General features: G+C 44.0%; 3 protein-coding genes across 11 annotated transcripts in view; 2 read left to right on the top strand and 1 right to left on the bottom strand.

Moving 5' to 3' along the window:
• The window catches only part of LOC147272591 (histone deacetylase 4-like), a 64,216-nt gene that overhangs the window by 41,552 nt on the left and 711 nt on the right, over positions 1-21,953 (bottom strand). For 3 of the 9 annotated variants that reach the window (XM_086193854.1, XM_086193230.1, XM_086193692.1), the window contains exons 2-9: positions 16,324-16,456; positions 16,050-16,198; positions 15,304-15,550; positions 14,666-14,863; positions 14,442-14,554; positions 14,037-14,128; positions 7,489-7,548; positions 3,880-4,259 (exon numbers count right to left, since the gene is read on the bottom strand). Coding sequence is in view for 7 of the 9 variants with exons in the window: in XM_086193230.1 (XP_086049356.1) it covers positions 3,880-3,901 (22 nt within the window). In the remaining 2 variants the exon portion in view is untranslated. Of the gene's footprint in view, positions 1-1,079; positions 1,541-3,879; positions 4,260-5,711; positions 5,836-6,090; positions 6,240-7,488; positions 7,549-14,036; positions 14,129-14,441; positions 14,555-14,665; positions 15,250-15,298; positions 16,199-16,323; positions 16,457-21,953 lie in introns of those variants that run through there. The other 6 variants (XM_086193308.1, XM_086193374.1, XM_086193548.1 and 3 more) reach the window with 6 other exon arrangements.
• aamp (angio-associated, migratory cell protein) lies at positions 13,195-16,998 on the top strand. The gene is made up of 11 exons (XM_086194055.1): positions 13,195-13,508; positions 14,054-14,194; positions 14,276-14,395; positions 14,501-14,640; positions 14,725-14,869; positions 14,947-15,030; positions 15,316-15,431; positions 15,535-15,614; positions 15,691-15,781; positions 16,035-16,189; positions 16,392-16,998. Exons 1-11 carry the CDS (start codon positions 13,418-13,420, stop codon positions 16,465-16,467), a joined length of 1,239 nt encoding a protein of 412 aa, XP_086050181.1. The 5' UTR covers positions 13,195-13,417; the 3' UTR covers positions 16,468-16,998.
• On the top strand, positions 19,036-21,523 carry gpbar1 (G protein-coupled bile acid receptor 1). Its single transcript, XM_086204273.1, has 2 exons — positions 19,036-19,186; positions 20,048-21,523. The coding sequence occupies exon 2, from the start codon at positions 20,098-20,100 to the stop codon at positions 21,121-21,123; it is 1,026 nt and encodes a 341-aa protein (XP_086060399.1). The 5' UTR covers positions 19,036-19,186; positions 20,048-20,097; the 3' UTR covers positions 21,124-21,523.

Raw genomic sequence — 21,953 nt, 5'->3', positions numbered from 1 at the left:
AAAAACAGTGTTAGCTCATTGCTAAGCACAAGTGTAAAACAAATGTGGGCAGCTAATGTGCCAAAGCTCTCAGCACACAGACTAATCACTCCTGTCCAAACACTCCAGCCTTGCTTGATACGTCCACAAAAAAGAAAAGAAAAAAAAAGGCCTTATCAGCCTGACCTGCTTTTGTTCCAGCAAAAATAAATAAATAAATAAACAAATAAAAATAAACCCACCAAAGCGTTTTCCATTTCACTTTTCTAGGAAGAGATTTATGGTAAATGATATTTAATCTAAAAATCCCACTGCTGCTGTAATAAAGAAAATGAGTAAGTCCCGGATCAAACATGTGCGCACTCATAAGCTCATTTACATATTACAAAAATGGCACACAACCAGGACCGGCACGCACACATGCTCGAAAACACTCGCCAAAGAGCTGCATGAGCTTACAGCACGCGCACGCGCAGCACACACACACACACACACACAAACAGGGCTTAGTAGAGGGCTAGTAGATGATTAGAAATAAGTGCAGCGCAAACTCAGAAAAGTTGGCATCTTCGGACAAGAGGAGAAGAAAGTCTCATTGTTCACCTCGAGAACAAAGCTGACGCTGTTTAATTCCTCTTAATCTGAAATAAAAATGATCAAACAGCTTCATATCAATTTCCTTGCATGATCTCCTTCAAAAGAAGACGTGGCTGTACGCATAAACACTTCAGTGGAAAACAAAAGCCTGACAGGCGCCACCAGGTCAAATGTTCACATTTCATGTCTTTAAATGCCTCGCAGCGATCTGGTTTCTATCTCTCGCTACGCACCAACAAGTGTGTCTCGGAGCTGTCAGTCAAAGAAGAGAGAAGCAGCAGCTCATATTGACACAGGCTTGCTCTTTGATTGTCCCCTCTGATGTGTGAGAAGCAGCACCTGCAGGTAGGAGTTGCCAACCCCCCCCCCAACATCACTACCTCGATGGCAGCTATTTTTGTGAGAGGGTGAGGGAAGGTGACGCCGGATTCGGCCCCCTAGTGGGAGGTGGACGCGAGAGTCCGGTTGAAGAGTGGCTAAATGCTATTCTGTTTTGACAGGACCTGGTTAGTTTATCTCCTCCATCGGCTGCTGCAGCCCGTGGCCAGATGAGAGTGAAGTTTCCTTGGCCGTGCTCGGAGGTGGGCATGGATTCAACATCGGCTTTGGGACGGAGGCATCAGCTCAGTCAGAAGTCCGTTCATGCAGGTATGTTTCAGGGTAAAGAGACATTTTTGACTTTATTAGACAGGAAGCAGAACGGAGCAGACAGGAAATGAGGGCGGACAGACGGGGATGACACGCAACTCAAGTCCCACGAGCAGACTGTTCGTTTCAGACGGATTGTATATTTAAGCCATAACTCACAACATTTAACTGCACAAAGAGCATTTACAACCTGAAATTTAGAGATGTATTTGGGGATTTTTTTTTTTTTCCAAAGCTTTATAGAGATTATTTATCATTCCCTGGGAACACCAAGCAGTTTCTGGGCGTTCTTGACTCATTTTTCACTGTAATATTAAGTCCGGCACCTCCTTGGAAGCAGCAGTAGGGAGAACTGAAAGAACTCAGCGGTCTACTGAGCGGGTGCTGAAGTTACAACGCAATAAATCGTAAAATAACAAAACAAAACAAAAATTCCATGTACTTTTAGCACTTTTTCGGCATTTCCACGATCGCCTGGGAGCATCTCCAGATGAGAATTTTCAGCTGAAGTTTTGTCTCATGACTCAATGTTAATTTAAAATCTTTTTTTTTTTTTAAATTTGATAGCAAATTTATACGGTTTAGTTTTTTTAAATTTACTAATTCTAATTGAATTTTTCCTTCATCTTTCTATCTTCCAAACGACAGTGTATGTTAAAGAGAGTTTCATGCAAGGTCCGACATTTTTCCAACGCATTTTTAGAATCATAAAGAGAAAAAAAAAGGTGTTTTTGTAAATTATGTTAAAATAAAAAGATATAATGTAGGGTTTGTTTTTTTGTTGTTCTGAAAACCTTGCGATTCAGAGGACTGACATAATTATAAACTTGCAAAAGGTGTTAACTTATCAAAAAAAGAGCTATATTAAAAGCCTTGGGTTTAAATATCACAATTTAATTTGGTTAGCAAGTGGTTTCTTAACATTTAAACCAACAAACTGTTTTTTTTTTTTACAAGAAATTGCTCAATGGTGGAACAAAGAGTGATAATAAAAACAATTAGAAAAGTAAGTAATGCACTTACAAACAAAATACTGCTTGACTATTTCGTTGTGCGGCTCGTTTTAAGGTGATGAGCGCGGCTCTGACAGCGTTTAACAGGGATGTCAGAAGTCTCTCCGCTTAGCGAGGCATTAATCAGCGCTGGTTGTAGCCCAGACAAGTGTTGGGGGAATGAGATCGGCCCCGACCAACGATGACCGCTGAGCCGCACTAATCCCAGGTTGATCTAACAATGTAATGCGCTTGGCACAACTTGTGGCTGAGATGCCTGCAGCTCTCTGTGGACCAAGTGGATGTGCGCCCCCCCCCCCCCCCCCACAACAGCTAGCCTCTGCGGTGATGTATCTGCAATGCTGGAGGCTTCAGACCCCTGACGGCCCCAGTGGTTCCCTCAGCTGTGGTATTTATAGCACACACACACACACTCTTAAGGTGTACAAAGTAAACACGGCTAACAGTGTCAGGTACCACTCCGACAAGCAGGGCAGAACCTTTTATATCTTAGCAAAGAATTCATCAGCTGGTTAAAGCATCTAAAGTGATTAGATGTCAAGAGTGGAAAGTCTCTTAATGACTTGCGGATTTTTTCTCTCAGGAGCTCCTTCATATTGAATCAAGCCAATTAATGCTCATAAAACCAGATGAAAAATGTTTCATTGTGTTTTAGTGAGCCGCAGTCTGTCCGCGCTCATAATCAAAATGTCCACATATATCAGCGAGGCAGATGTGGCAGCAGAGACCATACACACACGCACACACACGCACGCACGCACGCACACACGCACCTCACCCGTCCCTTCATGTAATTCTCATCACATGACAAATTTTTGTTGACGCTTCCAAACTCATTTCAGCAGCAGTGATGGATGGCTGTTGGTTTAGAGTGGAGGCCCGGTAGATAATAAAGAAGAAGAGTGAAAAGATGCTAATGATCTTGACTTATGTCATCATTCAGCCCAGCCCGGACCACACACACACACACACACACACACACACACCACACACACCACACACACACACCTGCTAATTTAACATGTACCGTGACAAACAGATCCTTCAAAGACTGAACAAGTTTAAAAAGGAAAGGGGGGAAAAACTAATCACGCAAACACATACATGGGTGAATGAGACCCACGACCACCTCTGGCATCATATTTCCTGTTTATATCCAACAGCTAACCTGCAACGCGAGGAGCTAAAGTCGCTGCTAGCTGGTTACCACACCTTCTGTTTATATGGTGAACAGCAGCCGGCATTAAGAAGCAAAAATGTACCTCTTGCTGGATATAATCCTGTTACTGGTACCGGAAAGTATACTATAGTACCATACACGTATTACTGCGTTATGGCACGGGGCTGGGACAAAATACCACTACAGCTCCATATGCTCCAATATGCTAAGGATATACTTTGTTTACATCTCATTTATCAATATTTTTGAATTGATACAACAATCAAAAATACAATTCCCCTTTTTTCTGAAAAAAAATATGTTAAATAAATTAAACGTTAAAAAAAAAACAGATATTAAAGCCCGCGGGGACATTTTCATTCACATTCCCACAATATGACTGAACAAATGCATGAATGAGAAAACAGGATTCTGAGAGGCCTGAGCACACAATAACATATGACAGTAAGACGAAGATCTTACCTTGATGACTGTGTGATGTCATCGCTGACAGCTCTATCAGGTGGGCGTCCACACAGTACAGCAGGCGAGCACCCAGCTCAGTGTGTGTGTGTGTGTGTGTGTATGTGTAGAAAAGATGTGCAACTACAGATGTGATTCACACAGCAGCAATCTGGAGATTGTTATCCTGCCAAAACGGTGGATGTCTGGGAGAGTGTGTGAGTGTTGTGTGTGTGTGTGTTGAATGTGTGTTCAGGCCGATCCAACACTCAGCTCAGGACGGCCCCTCAAAGAATCCCTCAAGGCTGGAAACAGGAAGCAGATGTCCAGCAGCAGCGCAGCCAATCTTCACGAGCCTTTTGTGTCGGGCTGCTCCAATCAGGGTCGAGTACAACCAGAGCCTATCAGACAGAACCAAACACAGGCAGGTCAGCACTCCCTCTCCTCTTTAAAACACAAGCATCACACTGCTAGAGCCACATTTACAAATGTCAGGGTTTTTTTGTTTTTGTGTTGGTTCTTTTAAAAAAAAAAACACACATTTATTAGAGGATTGTGGTCATCTGTAATCATCAACAGTTCAACGTGCTAATAACTATAAAAACGTTTACTAAAAGGAAAAACTGTCTGTTAATGAGGTTGACAAAGAACGCGTGTGAAACTGGTCCAACATGGAGGGCGAGCTTCGTGTCGGACGGACAGAGGAACAACCATCTTCCCGTTGTCGGTTAGGAGCTCCAAGTGACAGCTGAATACTGGACTTTAGTAATGCTAATGTGCCGTTGTCTTGACAACAGAAATCAAACACACACATTCCAAAAAAAAAAAAAAATTCTGCGGGTCCCTTTTGACACGTCTATCCTCACCATATGATGCTGCAAAGTAAGAATTGTTTTACAACACTGTAAAGAAGTGCCACAGGTTCTTCGAGGTAGAATAGTCAATCGGCAATAAATTGATATTATTTATGTCCCAGATTCATGAAAAAAAAAAGGTTTTGATTTTACAACGGGATGGTGACTCCAGAGCCGACTGGTCTTCTTTCTGGGAAGAAGTGGTTGTTCTTTTCTTTGTTTTCTGAGCGTAGCCTCGATTCCTAGCGCCCGGAGCACCAGTGTCACATGTAATCAAGGCTCAGAGCCCAAATCGCAGAGTCGACTTTACCACCACGAATAGAAAAAAAAGGGGGTAGAACTGCCCCAGGGTGAGGCAGGGTGGTGGGGGGTAGGATGCATGCCCTTGTGTTGGATTAAAAAAAAAAAGGGGGGGGGGGGTCTCAAGACGAGAGGGGCCAGACAGTGCAGCCATAGGACAAATTGCCCCCCCCAAAAAAGTCGGTCACTGCACACACTTGTGCTTTGTGATGGAAAAGCAAGTAGGGGTGGGGTCTTGGGTGGAGTGGGGGGGCCTCATGCAACTCCTGGGGCATCTACTCTGTCTTGGGAGGGGGTGCTCATGCCATTGTCCCTAAAAAAGGAGCTAGCTTGATGCAGGGTGACAGATCTAGGCAGCCCTGAAGTAAAATAATACAGACTAGCTTCAAAATGTTGGACTCATTGTGAATATGAGTGTTATTTCTAGTAATACAAATTCAGGAAAAATCTAGTAGGTTCTCGATAAAACAAGAGAACTTGCACCACTAGTTGCAAGATGCTAGCAAACAGCCCTAATATAGCGCTTTGATGCTGCTTTAATAGCCTCAACGCCCCCATTCACAAAAAAAGATTGACGCATGCAGAGAATTACCACCGCCCATCCCGAACCATTCACTCAAACACACACACTCAAACACACACACACTCTCTCTCTCTCTCTCTCCCCGGCAGGCCTGTGCCGTCTTTTGACGCATTTACCTCCACAATAACGCCGGTACACACCGACAGAGCCGAGCTGGAGCAACCTGGGTTGTATCAGAGCCTACGGCCGGGCCGAGCTCTAAAAATAGCTCCGCAACAATCGGCATAATAAACATCGGTTGTCCGGCGGCACCCCCCCCCCCCCCCTCCCGTCCACCCCCCTCCTCTCTGCCTACACACTTCCCGCCCGCTACACACACATTAACCCCGTGGAAATGTTTAGCTAGCTGCTAACAAGAATCCTTCCTCGGAGAAGTAGCAGCTGGAAAATAAAAGCGTAAACTTCAGCCGGACATTGTTCTGGTGAATCCCGCCTGTGCCCGTCGCATCCCTGCCCGACTACCAACATCAAAGCCTTCATCCGGACCGGACTCACCCGCTCACAGCTCCGCTCCCCGGGCCCGGAACCCAGCACGCTCGTCCCGACACCAGTCCCACTCGCGTCTACTTCGCTCCCATCTTACACTTTTCTTTTTTTTTTTTTTTTTTTTAAAGGGGGGTGGGGGGTAGGGGGGGAGGGGAGGGAGGGGGGGGACTCTGAGCGTAAAGGGAGACGAGAAAAAATCATCTCCTGACAGATTCCGCCATACTGGATTTTCTTTTTTCTTTTTTTTTTTTTTGTTACAGCCCCAGCGTCACATGGAGCGCCCCTGCACGAGCAGAGGCGGGGCGATGGCAGCAGGGCACTCCTGTGGTATTCGTACTTCGAAAAGTGTCTGCAAGTAGTAGTACACGGATCATATTATCAATTTAACCCCCCCCCCCCCCCCATGATTTTACATCTCCAATAACAGCTCTGTAATATCAGTTGTAGTAACTTGTTGTCGTTGCTGATATGGAGACAAGCAGGCACATTGAAAAGTATAAAACAAGAAATATACTTAAAACCAAGCTGCAGCTGGTTATTATTGGTGTATTACACCCTGTTATGGTCTTAAATTCACTGAAGCTTCACGGGGATCAGGTCTTTGATGCCTCTGATGAGAGTAATTAAGAGTAATGTGCTGTAACTTTTTTTTTTTTAACACTCGTATGTCATTCGCTTGTATCTTCGTTGTTTGTCTTGCAATATTGTGACATCGCACCGTCACACAATCTCTGTTAGCGCCAGTATGTGTGTGTGTGTGTGTGTGTGTGTGTGTGTGTGTGTTTTTATGGTATTTCCTCTGTTTTAATTATGGAAACATCTGTGTATCATTGGAACATTTCTGATTTATTCAGCCAGCTTATTATCATCACTTTCTGTTGTTGATTTGGCTTTTTCTGGCAGTTGTACTTGTTTCGCGTGTGATCCATGAATTTGTCCAGAAATTACAGCATCAAAAACCTGCTCATCAGTAACCTCAGGGAAGGTCTCTATATTCACCTGATTCTATCGTAGTTTTTCGACGCAAGATCACATCTAAATTGTTTCTGAGACATTTTAGCATACATTCATTCATTCATTTATTTTTTTATTTTTTATTTTTGCAGGAAAAGACGGCGATGTGCGGCAACGTTTCCAACCTTCACGACACTATCCTACACTTGGCAAACTGCAACAAGCGTTTTTATTGAATTCTCGCTCATTGCAACATGAAAAGCCTTCCCCACTCCCCGCTCTAATCCAATATGCTTTCATTTCCATTACTCCATATTTGATTTTGCATCTCAGCAGCCACCCACAGGCATAACTGCAACGCTGGCGCCGGGGTTGAGCTGGCATGATTACTGTAATATGCTAACCAGTTTCTATACAGGAAGCAATGCACACAGAGACAGTGTTATCACTCACCCGGTGGAGGTAGACTGAGATGAGCTCCTCCGCTGGCCTCGGGCTCCTCTGACTCTGTGTCTGCCAAGAAAAGAGGAGAAAAGATTGCCAAAAACATTTTTTTTCCAACTTTTATTTGTTTATAGCATTTCTTGATATCAAATTGTACGGGGGGGGGGGGTAAAAGGTCAAGCGCGGCGGCGGCGGCGGCGTTACACAAGCGGTGTTACACTGTTGAGGGTTCATTCATGTTGTCAGGATTTTAATGCTTCTAACGATAGAAGAAATGATATAGATGGAGAAATAAATGGTAAAATAGACAACCATGACATCATTATTCATGTACTCTTGCTCAAGGGCACTCCAGCACCTTCCCCTCCATCACCGCCGCCACTGTCAGATTCGTCTCTCTATTATTTTTAGCTTGCTCGGCTACCACTTGCATTTATTAATCAAGGTCGTTCCTCCTTTGGAGCACAAGATAGTCTGTTGGGACAGCCGTAACCATAGCAACAGAGGATTATAATTTCTGTGGATGAGTTACGGAGAGCACCGGTTACGTAAGGTGGTCGGTCTTGGAGGCATCGCTGATGTTTTTGTGCTCGAGTAAACCTCAGAGATGAACAGTTTTTGGGGAGCCGCACACCTTCATCTGGATGTTGTCGTGCTACAGACCCGTTAAAATGAAAAAGACTGAAAACAGAATAAAGTTGTTTTTTTTTTAATTAAAAAAAACAAACAGGAAAGATAACAAAGATGCTATAGGAGTCTATGCTAGCAGCTTTTAAGGCCTGACAGCAGATGAATGGGTCTTTACCATAGCTCAGTCTGACAATAACATTATAAATAAATACATATATTTAAATAAATGCATATATGATAATATTGCAATTGCACAAAACAGTGTGAATATGTACACCACAACACAACAGGTGGTGTTATTGCTCCACAACACTGCTCACAGACTCTCTTGAGACAGAAAAAAAAAACAATAAATATAAAAATAAAATCAGCATTTGGAAGCTTTCAAGTGCTTTTTGATCACTTTTTAAAGAATAAGTGTGAACAGGCTCTTTCACAAGCTAAAAAAAAAAAAATTTGAGTCGTTCCATAGTTTTTCTCAGTTGGTGATGGATTAGACTGATATCTTTGTTGTTCATTTTACAATTATTTTTGACCAAAATGATTGTGAAACCAGATATTTATGAATCAAACCTGACAATGTATGTCTTCACCGCTACTGGGGCTCGTAACAACAAAACAAATAAACAAACAAACAAAAAAAGCTATTTGGGAAGATCTTGCGATTTAAAAAAAAAAAAAAAAAAAAAAAGCATGAAAACTTAAAAGTGCGAAGATCTGCTGCCACGAAACAACACAAAATTGGCGAGTTAAACACACAAAACTTAAGGTCATCTAAGCACAAAGCTAACGTTTTATCTTAAGACGTGAAGGCCTGAACGTGAAGTGAAATGAGTGTGTATCCTCATCATCATCATCATCACCATCGCTCTCTACAAAAGCCAGCAGTCGGCCAGCAGGTGACAGACATCTGTATTGTTTTTCTATGAGCTTTTGATGATGCGTGCGCACATAAAACACTCAAATGTGTGTGTGTGTGTGTGTGAATGAGAGTGTCCAGAGCCGTGATGTCAAAGCAGGGATTAGATTGGCTTACTTTGCCCAGAGCAGCGCATTCGCAATTCAGTGCCCATCACATTGCCAAATCGCTGATTATGTTACTGTTTTGTTTTGGAGAGGAACCATCGCCTCCTTCGACTTGATGTTTATAAGTGTGGGTCACTTCAAGTCCTGATGTCTTTTAAAGCATCCGCACCAAAGTACCTTAAATGGCTCAGAACATGGATCCTGAGTAACGATGTTCCAAAAATACACCGTGTTTTTTTGGCCGGCGGCTTGAAGAGGAGCAGCAATCAGGCTAGAAAGTCAACAGTCGAGCGCAAACTACCGCTCTGCTACCACAGCAGACACATCACACACAGGCTGTGGACCAGACCACTTGCCATACACACACAACTGGCTGTTAGTGGTTTGAGAAGGGAAGCTGTCGTCTCACCCAACACGGTCCCACATGAGTCAGACGCAGCGTGCAGACAAAGCAGGGCAGACCTCAGCGAGAAGGTTTGCTTCGCCAGCGAGAAAGAAAACTTACAGCAAATGTGAAATCATGATAGAAGGTGCATTTGTTTGTTATGATGCCAAAATGAGACTCAAAAAGTCTTTCCAGGATGCCGTGAAACTAGAAGGAGCTGTAAAGAGTTCTTGTAAAAAAAAAAAAAAAAGAGAGAGAGAGAGAGAGAGAGAAAGAGCAGAAAGCAAAGCAGGCTTCTTACAGTCGAGCCAGTTTGTCTAAAACTTTCCATCAAAGCTTCACTGAGCTGCATGGAGTAATTACCTCTCACACAGCAACAGCTCCCGGCCTCTATTACTGATACTCTTTATGTGTGTGTGTAAAGGTGCACGCACGCACACGCACACACACACACACACACACACGCTTCAGATCAGGCAGGATGTGTGTTTGTGTGCCTATAAAGAAACAACACTCTGGAGTGTCCTGCTTTTCAGACATAAACCAGCTTACTGGAGTGATAAAGTGAGAAATGTTGTTATGACGGGTCGCTCCTGGGCTCTGATGACGCCAGAGAGGAGCCCACCCAATGCGCTGGGGGGAAAAAAAAAAAAAAAATTTAAATTAAATATAGAAATAAAAGTCCGAATTTAAAGTTAGGGGAAAACCGCCACCGGCGATCAACCATCCTGCAGCATTTTGTTACACTTGAATGCATCAGGTGTGAGCTGAGAGGAAGACTTAGAAGAAAAGGAGGAGAGAAAAGAAAAATCCTGCCTTCAAGGTCAGAAAGATGATAAAATAAAAAAACAGCAAAAGTCCTTTTTTTCTTGAGGATATTGTGATGATTAAGTGTGACATCGTCAGCTATTGATGTGTGTTCTTAAAACCGAGGATCAGGCCAGCCAAAAAAGAACAAAAAGCTTCTTCTTTTTTTTTTTTTTTAAAGACAAATATTAGACAATTTGACACCTTTAGGTCTCACATATTTGGTTGAACTACTAATGGAGGCTAAATACAATTCACACAAGTTGTGTGTGTGTGTGTGTGTGTGGTTTTTTTAAGTATCTAAGAAGGCAGTACGTGTTTGAAATAAATGTGTGTAGTGGAGTACAAGATGCCTCCTGGCTTCTTCTGAAAACAGGCACAGGACGAGCCAGAGAAGTGAGCTCACGACTGATGTTGTATGGGATGTTTAGTTGCTCTGGTGACTGAATCACATGTTTTCTCATGATCTGGGTTGCATGTATGACCTCTCCTGTTACCCCTGATGAGGATTAAAGCCGTGTAACCGCCTTCAGTCAGCGCCGGCGTGACCAGTCAACTGATATTCTCATCCTTTTTTCTTTTTTGGAGCATTTTCTGGTGTTTAATTTGCGAGCAAACGTCGCCTTAAGGAGCCGCTAGAAGCCTCGAGGAATGTCTTGCCTCTGGGATACAGCGGAGGGTCTCATGACGGCCGAACTGCTGTTTCGGAGAAAAAGAGTGACACGTTTCGCTTTGGAAATTAGCAAATCTAATTACAAGGGGCAAGTATCAGTGCTTTGATCAGTATTTGCATCATCCTTCAAAATCAGCTTTGGCCGGCTGCACTAAAAGTGTCCAAGAGCCTGATAAATATTCCCCAATTAATTTGACATTGTTAAAGTCTGTGTGAACAGGAGCGGAATGAAGTGGTTGGCTGGCATGACGGCCAGAAAACAAAAACAAAACCAAAAAGAAAAAAGAAAAAAGAAAAACAGCCGATTGATGGAAGAAAGTGGCTGTAACCAGCGTCAGAGCTCATGTCATCTAACTTTCCAGCGTGAAAATTCAGCGTCCTCTTCCAGCGTTGCTCATAACCCGGAGGAGAGTTTATAAATCTCTCACTCACTGCAGATTTCTACATAACGTACACCCTGATGTTTCCACATCTCACCACATCATGAGATGGTTGTATTTTTCCAGGGAAAGGTTTGAAATGGAAGGCCCACGCAGCCAGTAAAACTTACTTGGGCATGCAGTCTGCGCGCAGCGCCAGCAGCATATAGGCATGAGACATTAAAAGAAAGAAAAAAACAACAACAACAAAAAAAAACAAAACAACCCTCAACCAGAAAAAAAAAAAAAAAATAGAAGTAGTCGACAACCTGCATTAAACGTTCATAAAATATCCAGGGAACTTTGTGATGGAGAGATTCAGAAAGAATGGAGTGGAATACGACTTCTGGTTTGGTTTGCAGCAATCTAAACTCCAAAGGGAGGTCAGAGGTCAGCTCTGGAGTGACGAGGATTTCACTTAAGGACTCTTTGGATTTAAAGTTATGCAAGCCAGATGATTTGACGGCCATTTCTGTTTGATTTCACTGCAGAGGGAATCAACCTACATATGTAAAGTAGCCTGTTGTGAAACCAGTGGGCGTTAAGAGTAAACTAAACTTTTAACATGCCGACGATTGTGCAGTAACAGTCAATCGGCAAGGCTGCTATTTTTAGTTAAAAATCCTACAACCCATTGCTTCACCTTTGCTCCTAAAATACCAGACATGTTGAACGCTAAACCTGTCAGCGCTGATGATTCATATATGTGTCTCCATTTACTACTCAGAGCCGAGCGGGATAGCCAGCGTTAGTCATGCAGGGAGCAGTGAATGAGAGAAAAGAAAGAGGGAGGCGAGACACGAGTGTTGTAGCAGAGAAGTGTGCGTATTGTACACAATCATACCGGGAGGAAAACATTATGGTGACATTTCAAGTAATAGGCCGGTTAAAAAAAAAAAAAAAAAGGGGGGGGGGGGTTTGCTTCTTGTGCCATCTTTGGAGAAAGGGAGTATTTTTAAAATAAAACCAAAACCTGCCAACCCGGAGATGTTATCTGCACAAGGCTGCTTGGGAGGACGACAAGCAGAGGCAGTGAGGAGAGATGACATAGACATTAAATACTTGCAGTGATGCGAACTCATCTTGGATTAACACAATGCAACATCGAATCTCATCAGAAATACACGCACATGTTTATGTACATATGTGTATGCTAATTGATAGATGCAAAAAGCACAGAAAAGTACTGGTTTCAATAACTTATCACTGTTCAAAACGAGGTGTATTTGAATAATCCAATTCCACTTATTGTAAGCAATAATGATTGTTTGATAGGATAATTATCGCAACTATTTTTATTTATTTGTTCATCTCTGTCCGTCATATAATCGTTCTTTACAACACTGCCATCTAATGGACGTCAATGTAAACGACGCTGCAAATGGGACCGGGTTTATGACGTCATCACACTGCTCCCGTCTGTCTGGGAGAAGTTCTTTGACTGAAGTCTTTTTTTTTGTTTTTGTAATTGGGAAACGTTTTAAAGGTGTTTATCCTCACAAACTGTTCCCCGAGTGGACTTGACCACCTGACTTCCCGGCGGCAGAATTTGAAAGGGAAATAAAACCACATCCACAACGCAACAAAGAGAGGTTTTATGGAGACAAATGTCCAAATAAACCGAAAAAGTCATGAATGTGTCCCTCCCCTCCGTTACACACATCTTGCACCCAGAGCGCGCTCCACGGGAACTCAGTGGCACGAGCATAGAATCTCGGGGGCGTGCTTACAGTGAACGCGCGCGCGCGCTTCATTCGTCATTACGCAGGGGCGGGGCTAGAGGGGGAAAGAGCTCTAGTCACACCGGAACACGTGAAGAAAATATGAGAGCCTGTGTTTGTGTCATGTAACTCGTGTTTACCTAAACGTTTATAACGGCTGGTTTATGAGATCGAAGCAGGTTACGAGTCTACGTGCTGTCGCGTGAGGCGGTGAAAGAGCCGAGCTAGCTAGCTTTACTCGCGCCGGTGCTAAACTAGCTAGAAGCGTGCTAACAGCATGGACAGCACCGAGGAGAATTCGGTTGAACTCCACGGAGATGAAGAAATTATCGAAGTCATCGACCTAAACGAGACGGAGCCCGGTCCTGGTGGGTAGAAGCCTTGGTATCACCTCCTTCACTGTTACACCTCTGGACTGCTACATATGACAGGATGCTAATGTGCTTCCAGAAGCCTCTCTTTACTCGTAATAACACAGTTTAGTTGTTGAATGAAACATCATGAACAAGCTTTCATCTGTTAACTATCTTTGGTTTATGTATTTTTGATTTGTATTTTCCTTTCATATTCATGCAGGTATTTTTTTAAACGTACTAACTTCGTTACAGTACCATGATAAAAAATACAGCATAATTTTGCCAGTATTCATCTTTTATTATAATTTTTAAAAGGATAAATGCTACTACTTCTGATTTCCTAAAAGGTTTGTTCTTTCTATTTTCTTTCAAAGATATTTCTTCATTGAATGTATGTGTACTTTAACAGCATTCGTTTATTTTGATGATACTTGTAACTTCATTTTCTGTCTTTTTACTGTTGTGAGATCTGTTCTTCCTCTGTCTCACTACTGGACTGTCAGTCAGCTGTGAAGCAGGTTCAACTGCATCAATCCCCACCTGTTTCCTTGCGACAGATGATTTGGCAGACGACTTGGAGGATGTGGACTTCGAGGAGCCCGGCGATGCCGATGATGATGAAGGCTGGGAGACTGAGGATGAGATGGAGGCAGAGGCAGAGCATGACGACAGCGAACTGACTTTCTCCAAACATACCGGTAGCATCCCACTCTTTGTGTGTGTGTGCTGCTGTTGTCAGACACACATAATTTCCAACTTTGTGTGTTGCTTCCATCCAGGTTCTGTGTTTTGTGTCAGCTTGGATCCGGCCACTAACAGCTTGGCGGTAACAGGAGGGGAGGATGATAAGGCGTATGTTTGGAGGGTTAGCGACGGCGAGGTTCTGTTTGAGTGCACAGGTGAGAGTCGCTAACCAACCACACACTACTTGTCTTGGTTTCTTACCATTCTTGCATCACAGCAACGTGTTGTTTTTTCTTCTTCTTCTTCTTCTTATTCCGCAGGTCACAAAGACTCCGTAACGTGCGCCATGTTCAGCCATGACTCCACCCTGGTGGCTTTGGGGGACATGAGCGGCTTGATTAAAGTTTGGAAAGTAGAGAGCAAAGAGGAGATCTGGTCCTTTGAAGTGGGAGATCTGGAGGTTCGAGCCTTACAAACAACCCTACATGCTGCTGTGTGGAATCCTGGTTAATAGCTGGTTTTCCCCACTCTGCTTCCTCCTCAGTGGATGGAGTGGCATCCTTGCGCTCCGGTTCTCCTGGCCGGAACAGATGACGGCAACGTGTGGATGTGGAAGATCCCAGCAGGCGACTGTAAAACCTTCCAGAGTTCTGCATGCCAGGCCACCAGTGGCAAAGTCCTTCCTGATGGTGAGACATAGACGCTGACTGGATGAAGACTTTGACTAATGTTCAGAAATAAAAGGAGATAAATTCATCTTGTGCAGGTAAACGGGCCGTGGTGGGTTATGAAGACGGGACAGTGCGCTTGTGGGATTTGAAGCAGGGCAGCGCCATCCATGTCATTAAAGGTGAGTCTCACACTCAATTCAAAAAACAATGTAAAGATAACAGTGTGGTGAAAAGATGAGCGTTTTTGTGAGGATTATTTCGAGGAGAAATGCAGCAGTAGAGCTTCTCTTAAGAAGATCGATTAAAAACTAGAAAAGATGAATCAAAAACAGTTACAGTCCAATAAAAAAAAGGACAATAGCGACAAAATGTGGGAACAAGATAATTTATGTCAAGAAAAATGGTGGAAAGGAGCAATTTGGTCATGTTCAGTATCCTTATACTTACAATACCTCAATCTGCAGGTCAGGATGGACACAAGGGGGCGCTGACCTGCCTTGCATTCAACAAGGACGGCTCCCTGGTGCTGACGGGTTCAGTGGACGGCTGTGCCAAGCTCATCAACACTGTGACAGGGAAGGTGGGTGCCATGACGACTCCAACAAGACAGCACTCATAGCATTGGAGAAAGTGTCAAGTGTTTGTAAAGCGTGTGTGTGTGTGTGTGTGTGTGTGTGTGTCAGGTGGTCGGAGCGTTCTCTGTGGAGGGAGGCAAAGACGAGGATGAGTCCAATTCTGTTGAATCTGTAGGATTCTGCAACATGTAAGGTTTATAACGAGCAGCATTTAAGATTCTAAATGCTTCCAGCTGGTTGTCTCATCTCCCTTCCCTCCTGCAGCCTTCCTCTCATCGCCGTGGCCTTCCTAGACGGGACTCTGGCCATATACGACCTGTCCACGCAGGTCTTGAGACACAGGTGTCAACATGAGGTACAGCAGAGAGAGAGAGAGTGTTTGTCTAACGCAGAGGCCTGTTTCCATCCACCCTGCCATGCATTCTCACTAATCAGCGTGGTGTCACAGTTGAATCATCTCCTAGCAGCCATGTTAGCGCAGGCAGGGAGGTCCAGCTAGCTTTTCTTGTCATGTTTTGCAAATAGAAAACCTATTCTGGTATCAACTGTTTAACATTATGTTGACTAATGACTTTTAAAATTTTTTTTCTCTATCTCTTCGCCTCCAGGCTGGCATTGTTCACCTTCAGTGGGAGGATTCTTCTTCAGTGGTGTCGACATGCAGTTTAGACGGGGCGCTGCGCTTATGGGACGCTCGTTCTGGCAACATGGTGTCCGAGTACCGCGGCCACACTGCGGAGATTCTGGACTTCACAGTCAACAGGTTCAGTTTCTGCTCAAAAAGCACCAGATTTTTACTGGTTTAGTCTTGTTATGTTAAAAAATTAGGTTTTATTTTTTGTCGTATGTGATTGTTAACTGTTTTATGTTCTCAGTGTGTTTAGCTTTACAACGTACGGCTGCTGAAACAATGTGGCTTTACTCCTCTCTCTTCATCTCCGCTGTCCTCGTGTCTCTCACAACAGGGAAGCGTCCATCGCTGTCACTGCATCAGGAGACGGCAAATCCAAAGTCTTCTGCCTCCAAAGACCTGACCGATAAAGAAAGCAGGAAGAGATCAACTACTTCAGGAAATAAGACATTGAATAATCCGACATTTTGATCTCGGACACAGGAGAGCGCACGTTGGATGGATTTTAACATCGGACCTGCTTTGTAGGGAGTGTTTTTACCCAACAGAGAAAAGTTGCGTCTTAATTGACAACATAACTCAAGTAGCTGAGAACAAGCTGGTCCTCCTTACTTTAGTCAGAGGACAATCTCAGACAAGCATCTGTGACAGACTAAACAAAGCCAGGTCTAAAGAGCGACGTCTTCCTTCTTCAGCATCTCTTTGAGTACTCCTGTCTTCCACAGTGCTGTACTCCAGATAAAAAAATCAGATTTTACTTTGGTTTTGATTATGTTTGTATTATGTTTCCATTAACTGAATGTCCAGACTCAACGAATCATGGCCTGTTGCATCCGCTGTGTGTGTGTGTGTATAATTTAGCTCACCATATCTGGAAGTCAACCCAAATGTAAATACAATTTTAAAAACAAGTTTATTTTCTTCTCTGTAACCATTAAAACTCCCATTTCAAAGACTTCTGTATCTTGTTTATTCCCAAAGCCTTGCTGTGTATTTTCCTCAGCGTTTATCAGTTTTGCTGAAACCCATGATGTCATCCTGTTATAGGACGGGGGGCGGGAGTGTGGTCCCCTGTTAGACTCAGTTTCAGTGAAACTAGATGTGCAGAGACTGAGCACCATTAATGACAAGTTGAGGTTCAATTTGCTTACAATTACAACATCTGTAGCCATAATTTAACTCCTTAATAGATCAGCAAGTGAATTTGTGCAAAGTTTAAACCTTAAACCCGGTTTTAACCCTTAACATCCTGCCCAACATGCTGCTGCCTGCCTTGTATTCTCGTACCGAGGAAAACGCCGAGCCTCCCGTGCACAAGCGCGAGTTGCGCACAGGACGGTTGGGGTGGTAAAACGGTTGCGTGCGCAATCATTTTGGACTGGGTTTCAAATACCTCTTGTGAAGTTGAGGTTCAAAATTGCTAAATAACATCCGGGAGCTTGAGCAGGGACGGCGCTTGGAAAATCAGACACCTGTGAGGTGTGTGGCGTTTCAATCGCAACAGGATATTTTCCTCATCCATCACTGTGGTGGCGTGTTTGGCCTTAAAGGTCAGCCGGTGTAAAGACAAAGGCTGACAGATTATTACCTCTGAAAGCATCAATCTTGACGTGAGTAAAGCTTAATCTATGACATGCGAGCTTCAAACAGATCCTGAACAAATTGCTGGGGCAGATACAGACGGTGCCAAGGTAAACATGGCTGGAGGAAGAGCTGCATCTGCTTCACAAGAACAGGGAAAAAAACACATGCTGCACATTGGATCTGAGGCAGTCTGATTAACAATTCAAAAATGTAAAAACCTATGTGGACTTGAGAGCACTTGCAGGCCCTTGGGTGACTTCATGCACCTTAAATTAATCAGGTTACGTTCCATGTTGCAGCTGTGTATAAATAATGATCAGATGCCTGATCAACTCCTGTGTATGTCCTGGGGGATCTCCTTCTTTGAATTGAGAGGATGTTGTGGTTTCATGTCCAGCTCTCTCTCCCTGCGTAGTGTCTTTCCAGACACTTCCAAACCATTATCTGACGGGAGCTCGTCCATCTCCACCAGTAACCGGCTCTGCTTCGAACTATCAGGGAGGGAGGTTTCCGTTTTTGGCCAACAAAGCAGGTCATCGCCGGTCTGTAATCCAACTCAGTGTTTAAATATGAGATGTGTGTGTGACAGCTGTTATTCACTTGGACATACACACTCGTGTGTGTGTGTACATTTAGGGTCGTTCTGACCCCAAATACACAAAGCCAAAGCCCAGTAGAGAGTTGGCTACTAGGTGTGTGGTGGAAGTAAATGTAGAGTAAAATATAATCACTCAATCAATCATAAATATATACTATATTAAAAACTAATCATGATTCCCATAACTACATAACATATTTTAAAGAATGTAATCCAATTGTACATCGAAAATGAAAGGTAGAGAGTGTAAATATATCAGCTCACTGCACTCATACAAATATATTTTCAGATCCCTTTGGCTGATTTATCGTTATTCTCCATTTAACCAGGAATACTTCATGGAACGGTGCTCCAGGACATTTAGTGCAGACCGTTGGAATGTTTAGTGCTCCGCAGGTCTCAAGTGTTCTTTAGAAGACAGAAAATTAGAAATAACAGGGTTTGTCTAAGGCGGCTCTTTGACTGCTTTGATTTTGTTGCCCCTCAAACTGTCGCGGCGGCTGTGAAACCACACAACTGCTGCAGTGAGTTTTTCCCCTCATCCATCCATGGGGGAGGATTGCGACCCTGGACGGTGAAAGGGACGAAAAGAAGAAAAGGGGGGAAAAAAAGCTGCCAAAAAAAAAAAAAAAGGAAGAAAGTGAGGAGACGTGTCAAGCGTCAGTCATGTTGCGTCTGAGGGGATGTTCCGCTGGGGAATACAGATCCTCCTCCTGTGTGTACTTCCCCTTTTACAGCATGAGAAAGGATCAGTCGTGCTCAGCTGCTCTCCAAGTCTGTGGCGAGGTGTTGAGGTGAGCGAGAGGATTCAAGAGCTCCAGCAGTCTTCTGATATTTCGGATATAACATGCAGCGGCTTGACGCCATCAGGAGCATGATGGGAAATTGTATTTTACACCAGTTTTCTCTGTTCAACAATACATGACGGGATTGCTCATCCCCTAAAGGTAAACCAGGTATTTTGCTGTATACATTTATTGAGGGGCATTACGGTTTCTACATTTTATCACATAGCAATTTATGGAGTATTGCTCATTCATATTGCAGGATTTTATTCTTTTATACACAACATAAATACCTCTATAGTTCAGTCGCTTGTTTATGTGTATCTTGTATTTATGTAACCACAGCGAATAGTGGCACGCAGCAGCGTACGGTATAAGGGTCGATTTACAACGAAAGACAAAGCGAACAGACGCAAAGCATATAGACGCGTGATCCAAAGGTGCGTTTTTATTGTGGCTCACTGCGAGGATCTGCAAACATCTCCTCATACAAAGGGATGTGAAATTCCAGAGTCGCAGCAGCTGATGCATTATCAGACGGCGGCAGCGGCGGCGGCATCAGGTCGTTCTGGTTAATCGCGCATTCAGGCGTCGCGTATGGTTTACTCATCTGCCCTGCAACCAATAATCTATATTATACACACTAATATTCAGAGAGTAAATGTGGGATTCTTGAAAATGGAAACGGTAGCGCTTTTCAGAGGGTTTTTTATCTCTTGTGCCACTGCCGTTACCGACACAGTTAGCGATGGCTTTGCTCAGACTCGTTATCAAAACATTTCGAAATACGATATTAGGCATGCAGCACCCCATGGGTTTGGCGCTATACGAATATACCGACTTTTACACTACATTCATTGAATATGAGTGTGTGTGCAGATGACATGCCAATGCACACAGCCAAATACGTGGTCACCAAGCCACTCAACCTGACCTACATTTAACCTTTGCCCATGCAGGCTCTGTGCAACACTTCCTGCTCCCCACAGATGTTAATGGCAGTCTTTTTTTGCCCCCCACCAGGGTTACGGCAAATGAATGGGAGTGGAGCAGAGAGTCTGTAGAGGACGCCAATGATGGAGTGCAGCAACTTCCGTGCTCTGCTCACCGGAGAGCAGCTCATCTACGCCATCACCGTCCCACTGTCAACCTCCATCATTCTGGCCAACCTCATCATCATCTTGGCCATCGCCTGCAACCGGCAGCTCCACAACACACCCAACTATTTCTTCCTCAGCCTGTTAGTCGCCGACATGTGGACGGGCGTGGCGCTCCCTTTTGTACCTCTGATGGGCCTGAACCGCGAGTTGAGTTTCAGCTCTTGCCTTGTGGCTCACATCTTCCCAAACTTCCTCTTCCTGGCTTTTCTCCTCAACTTAGTCATGGTCCACTACGAGCGCTACATCTGTATCGTCGACCCCCTGCATTACGCTAATTTGTGGATGCATCGGAGTTTTCCTTTGGCGTTGCTTGTGGTGTGGGTGCCACCACTTGTGTACGCATCACTACCTGCTTTTGGATGGAATAACTGGACGGGACCAGATTGGAACAGCTGTTGCCCAGGTAGCCAAAAGGTGACTCCCTTTCCAAACTGTTCAACGAACGCTACCAGCTGCTGCTCGTACAGACGGGTGTTCCCCAACGCGTTTATCTACTTGGAGTTGTATGGACTAGTCTTACCCTCCATTCTGGCTATTGCTGCTATGACAGGCCATGTCCTGTGGATCACCCGAGGCCAGCTGAAGGACATTTGCCGCCTCCACCGTTCGGTGGAGCGAGGTCAGATCTCAGACCGGGAACAGAGGTTGAACCTGCGGTACACTCGCTGCGTGGTGGCAGTGTCACTAACATTTCTGGCATGCTGGGTTCCCTACCTCATTTACATGCACGTCTGCATTGTTTTCTTGATAAGCGACACCAAGTGGAACTCTACCACTCACATTGTGCTTTCGTGTACTGGTATTGGAAGTATGGCTGTGGTACCACTGGTTCTAGGCCTTGCAAACAGACAGTATACAGAACCTGCATTCAAAGTTCTCCAGAAACTCAGAGACAGGTGGAGGCGGAGGACGGAAGGGCCGAACGAGGTTGAAGTATGAGAAAATATTGCCGTGGCGGCAAATAACTACGAAGTGCTCATCCTCTGGAGTTAAAAACTTCCTGACAAACTTGATAGATATATTTCAGTCTGGACCAAAGAAGCGCAGAAAAAGGACAGCCAACACAAATAGCCAACATGACACACCATCACGTAAGGTTAAATCCTATAGTGTCTTTCAGCGCTGCTCACCCAGGAGATGATTTTAGCCAGTTGTAGATTTTCTCCATCCGTCACCCCTGCCTGCAATGTTTACTCCTGCTTCCCCGTGTTTATCTATGTACTGGTATGCAAGCTGAAGAGGGGAAAGGGATGCGTTCACAGTCCGTAATACATCTACAAGACATGGAGACATTAGCGCTGGCAGGAATAACAAGGGGATGAAAGTGAGCCATGTTTCCATGTAGACCGGTAAATTAAAGTTTCAAGTATTTTTTTTTTTTGCCATATTTGGATAAACTGTCAAAATATAATAAAAGGTGAAATACTGTATATAAAAAGCCTGTCTTTGCTTGAACAACCCTCTCAAAAGAAATTGGATTTTTATTTTAGAAACAGAATACACGTCTTGTTATTAGTTTGATCATGATCAAAGTGTGGTTGAACATATGGAGGCGACATATGCTGGTGGAAATGAGACGGCGAGTGGGGAGGGAGGGCGCAGACGTTAATGAAATTAAAGAGTAAACAAGGTCTGAACTGTTATGGGCCATTAGGAGAGACGGTAAATCATCACGGGATCAGGGGACATGGACTGTATGTTCAGTCTGTGTTGGAATAGGTTTTCCACATTGGAACGTGTGCGTGTGTGGGGGGGGGGGGGGGGGGGGT

This window comes from Aulostomus chinensis, chromosome 1, assembly GCF_037954235.1.
Source record: "Aulostomus chinensis isolate RoL2024-O1b breed Wild chromosome 1, RoL_Achi_v1.0, whole genome shotgun sequence".
NCBI classification, from domain to species: domain Eukaryota; kingdom Metazoa; phylum Chordata; class Actinopteri; order Syngnathiformes; family Aulostomidae; genus Aulostomus; species Aulostomus chinensis.
Note: the sequence above shows the minus strand (reverse complement) of the source record. Positions and strands in the feature narration are given on the sequence as shown.

What these genes read in the sequence shown, in the direction of transcription:
- aamp (XM_086194055.1), top strand. Translation starts at nt 13,418, where the DNA reads ATGGACAGCACCGAGGAGAATTCGGTTGAACTCCACGGAGATGAAGAA. An exon ending in TTGAAGTGGGAGATCTGGAG is followed by an intron (nt 14,641 to 14,724) that starts GTTCGAGCCTTA and finishes CTTCCTCCTCAG; the next exon opens with TGGATGGAGTGGCATCCTTG. An exon ending in TGGCAAAGTCCTTCCTGATG is followed by an intron (nt 14,870 to 14,946) that starts GTGAGACATAGA and finishes CATCTTGTGCAG; the next exon opens with GTAAACGGGCCGTGGTGGGT.
- gpbar1 (XM_086204273.1), top strand. Translation starts at nt 20,098, where the DNA reads ATGATGGAGTGCAGCAACTTCCGTGCTCTGCTCACCGGAGAGCAGCTC.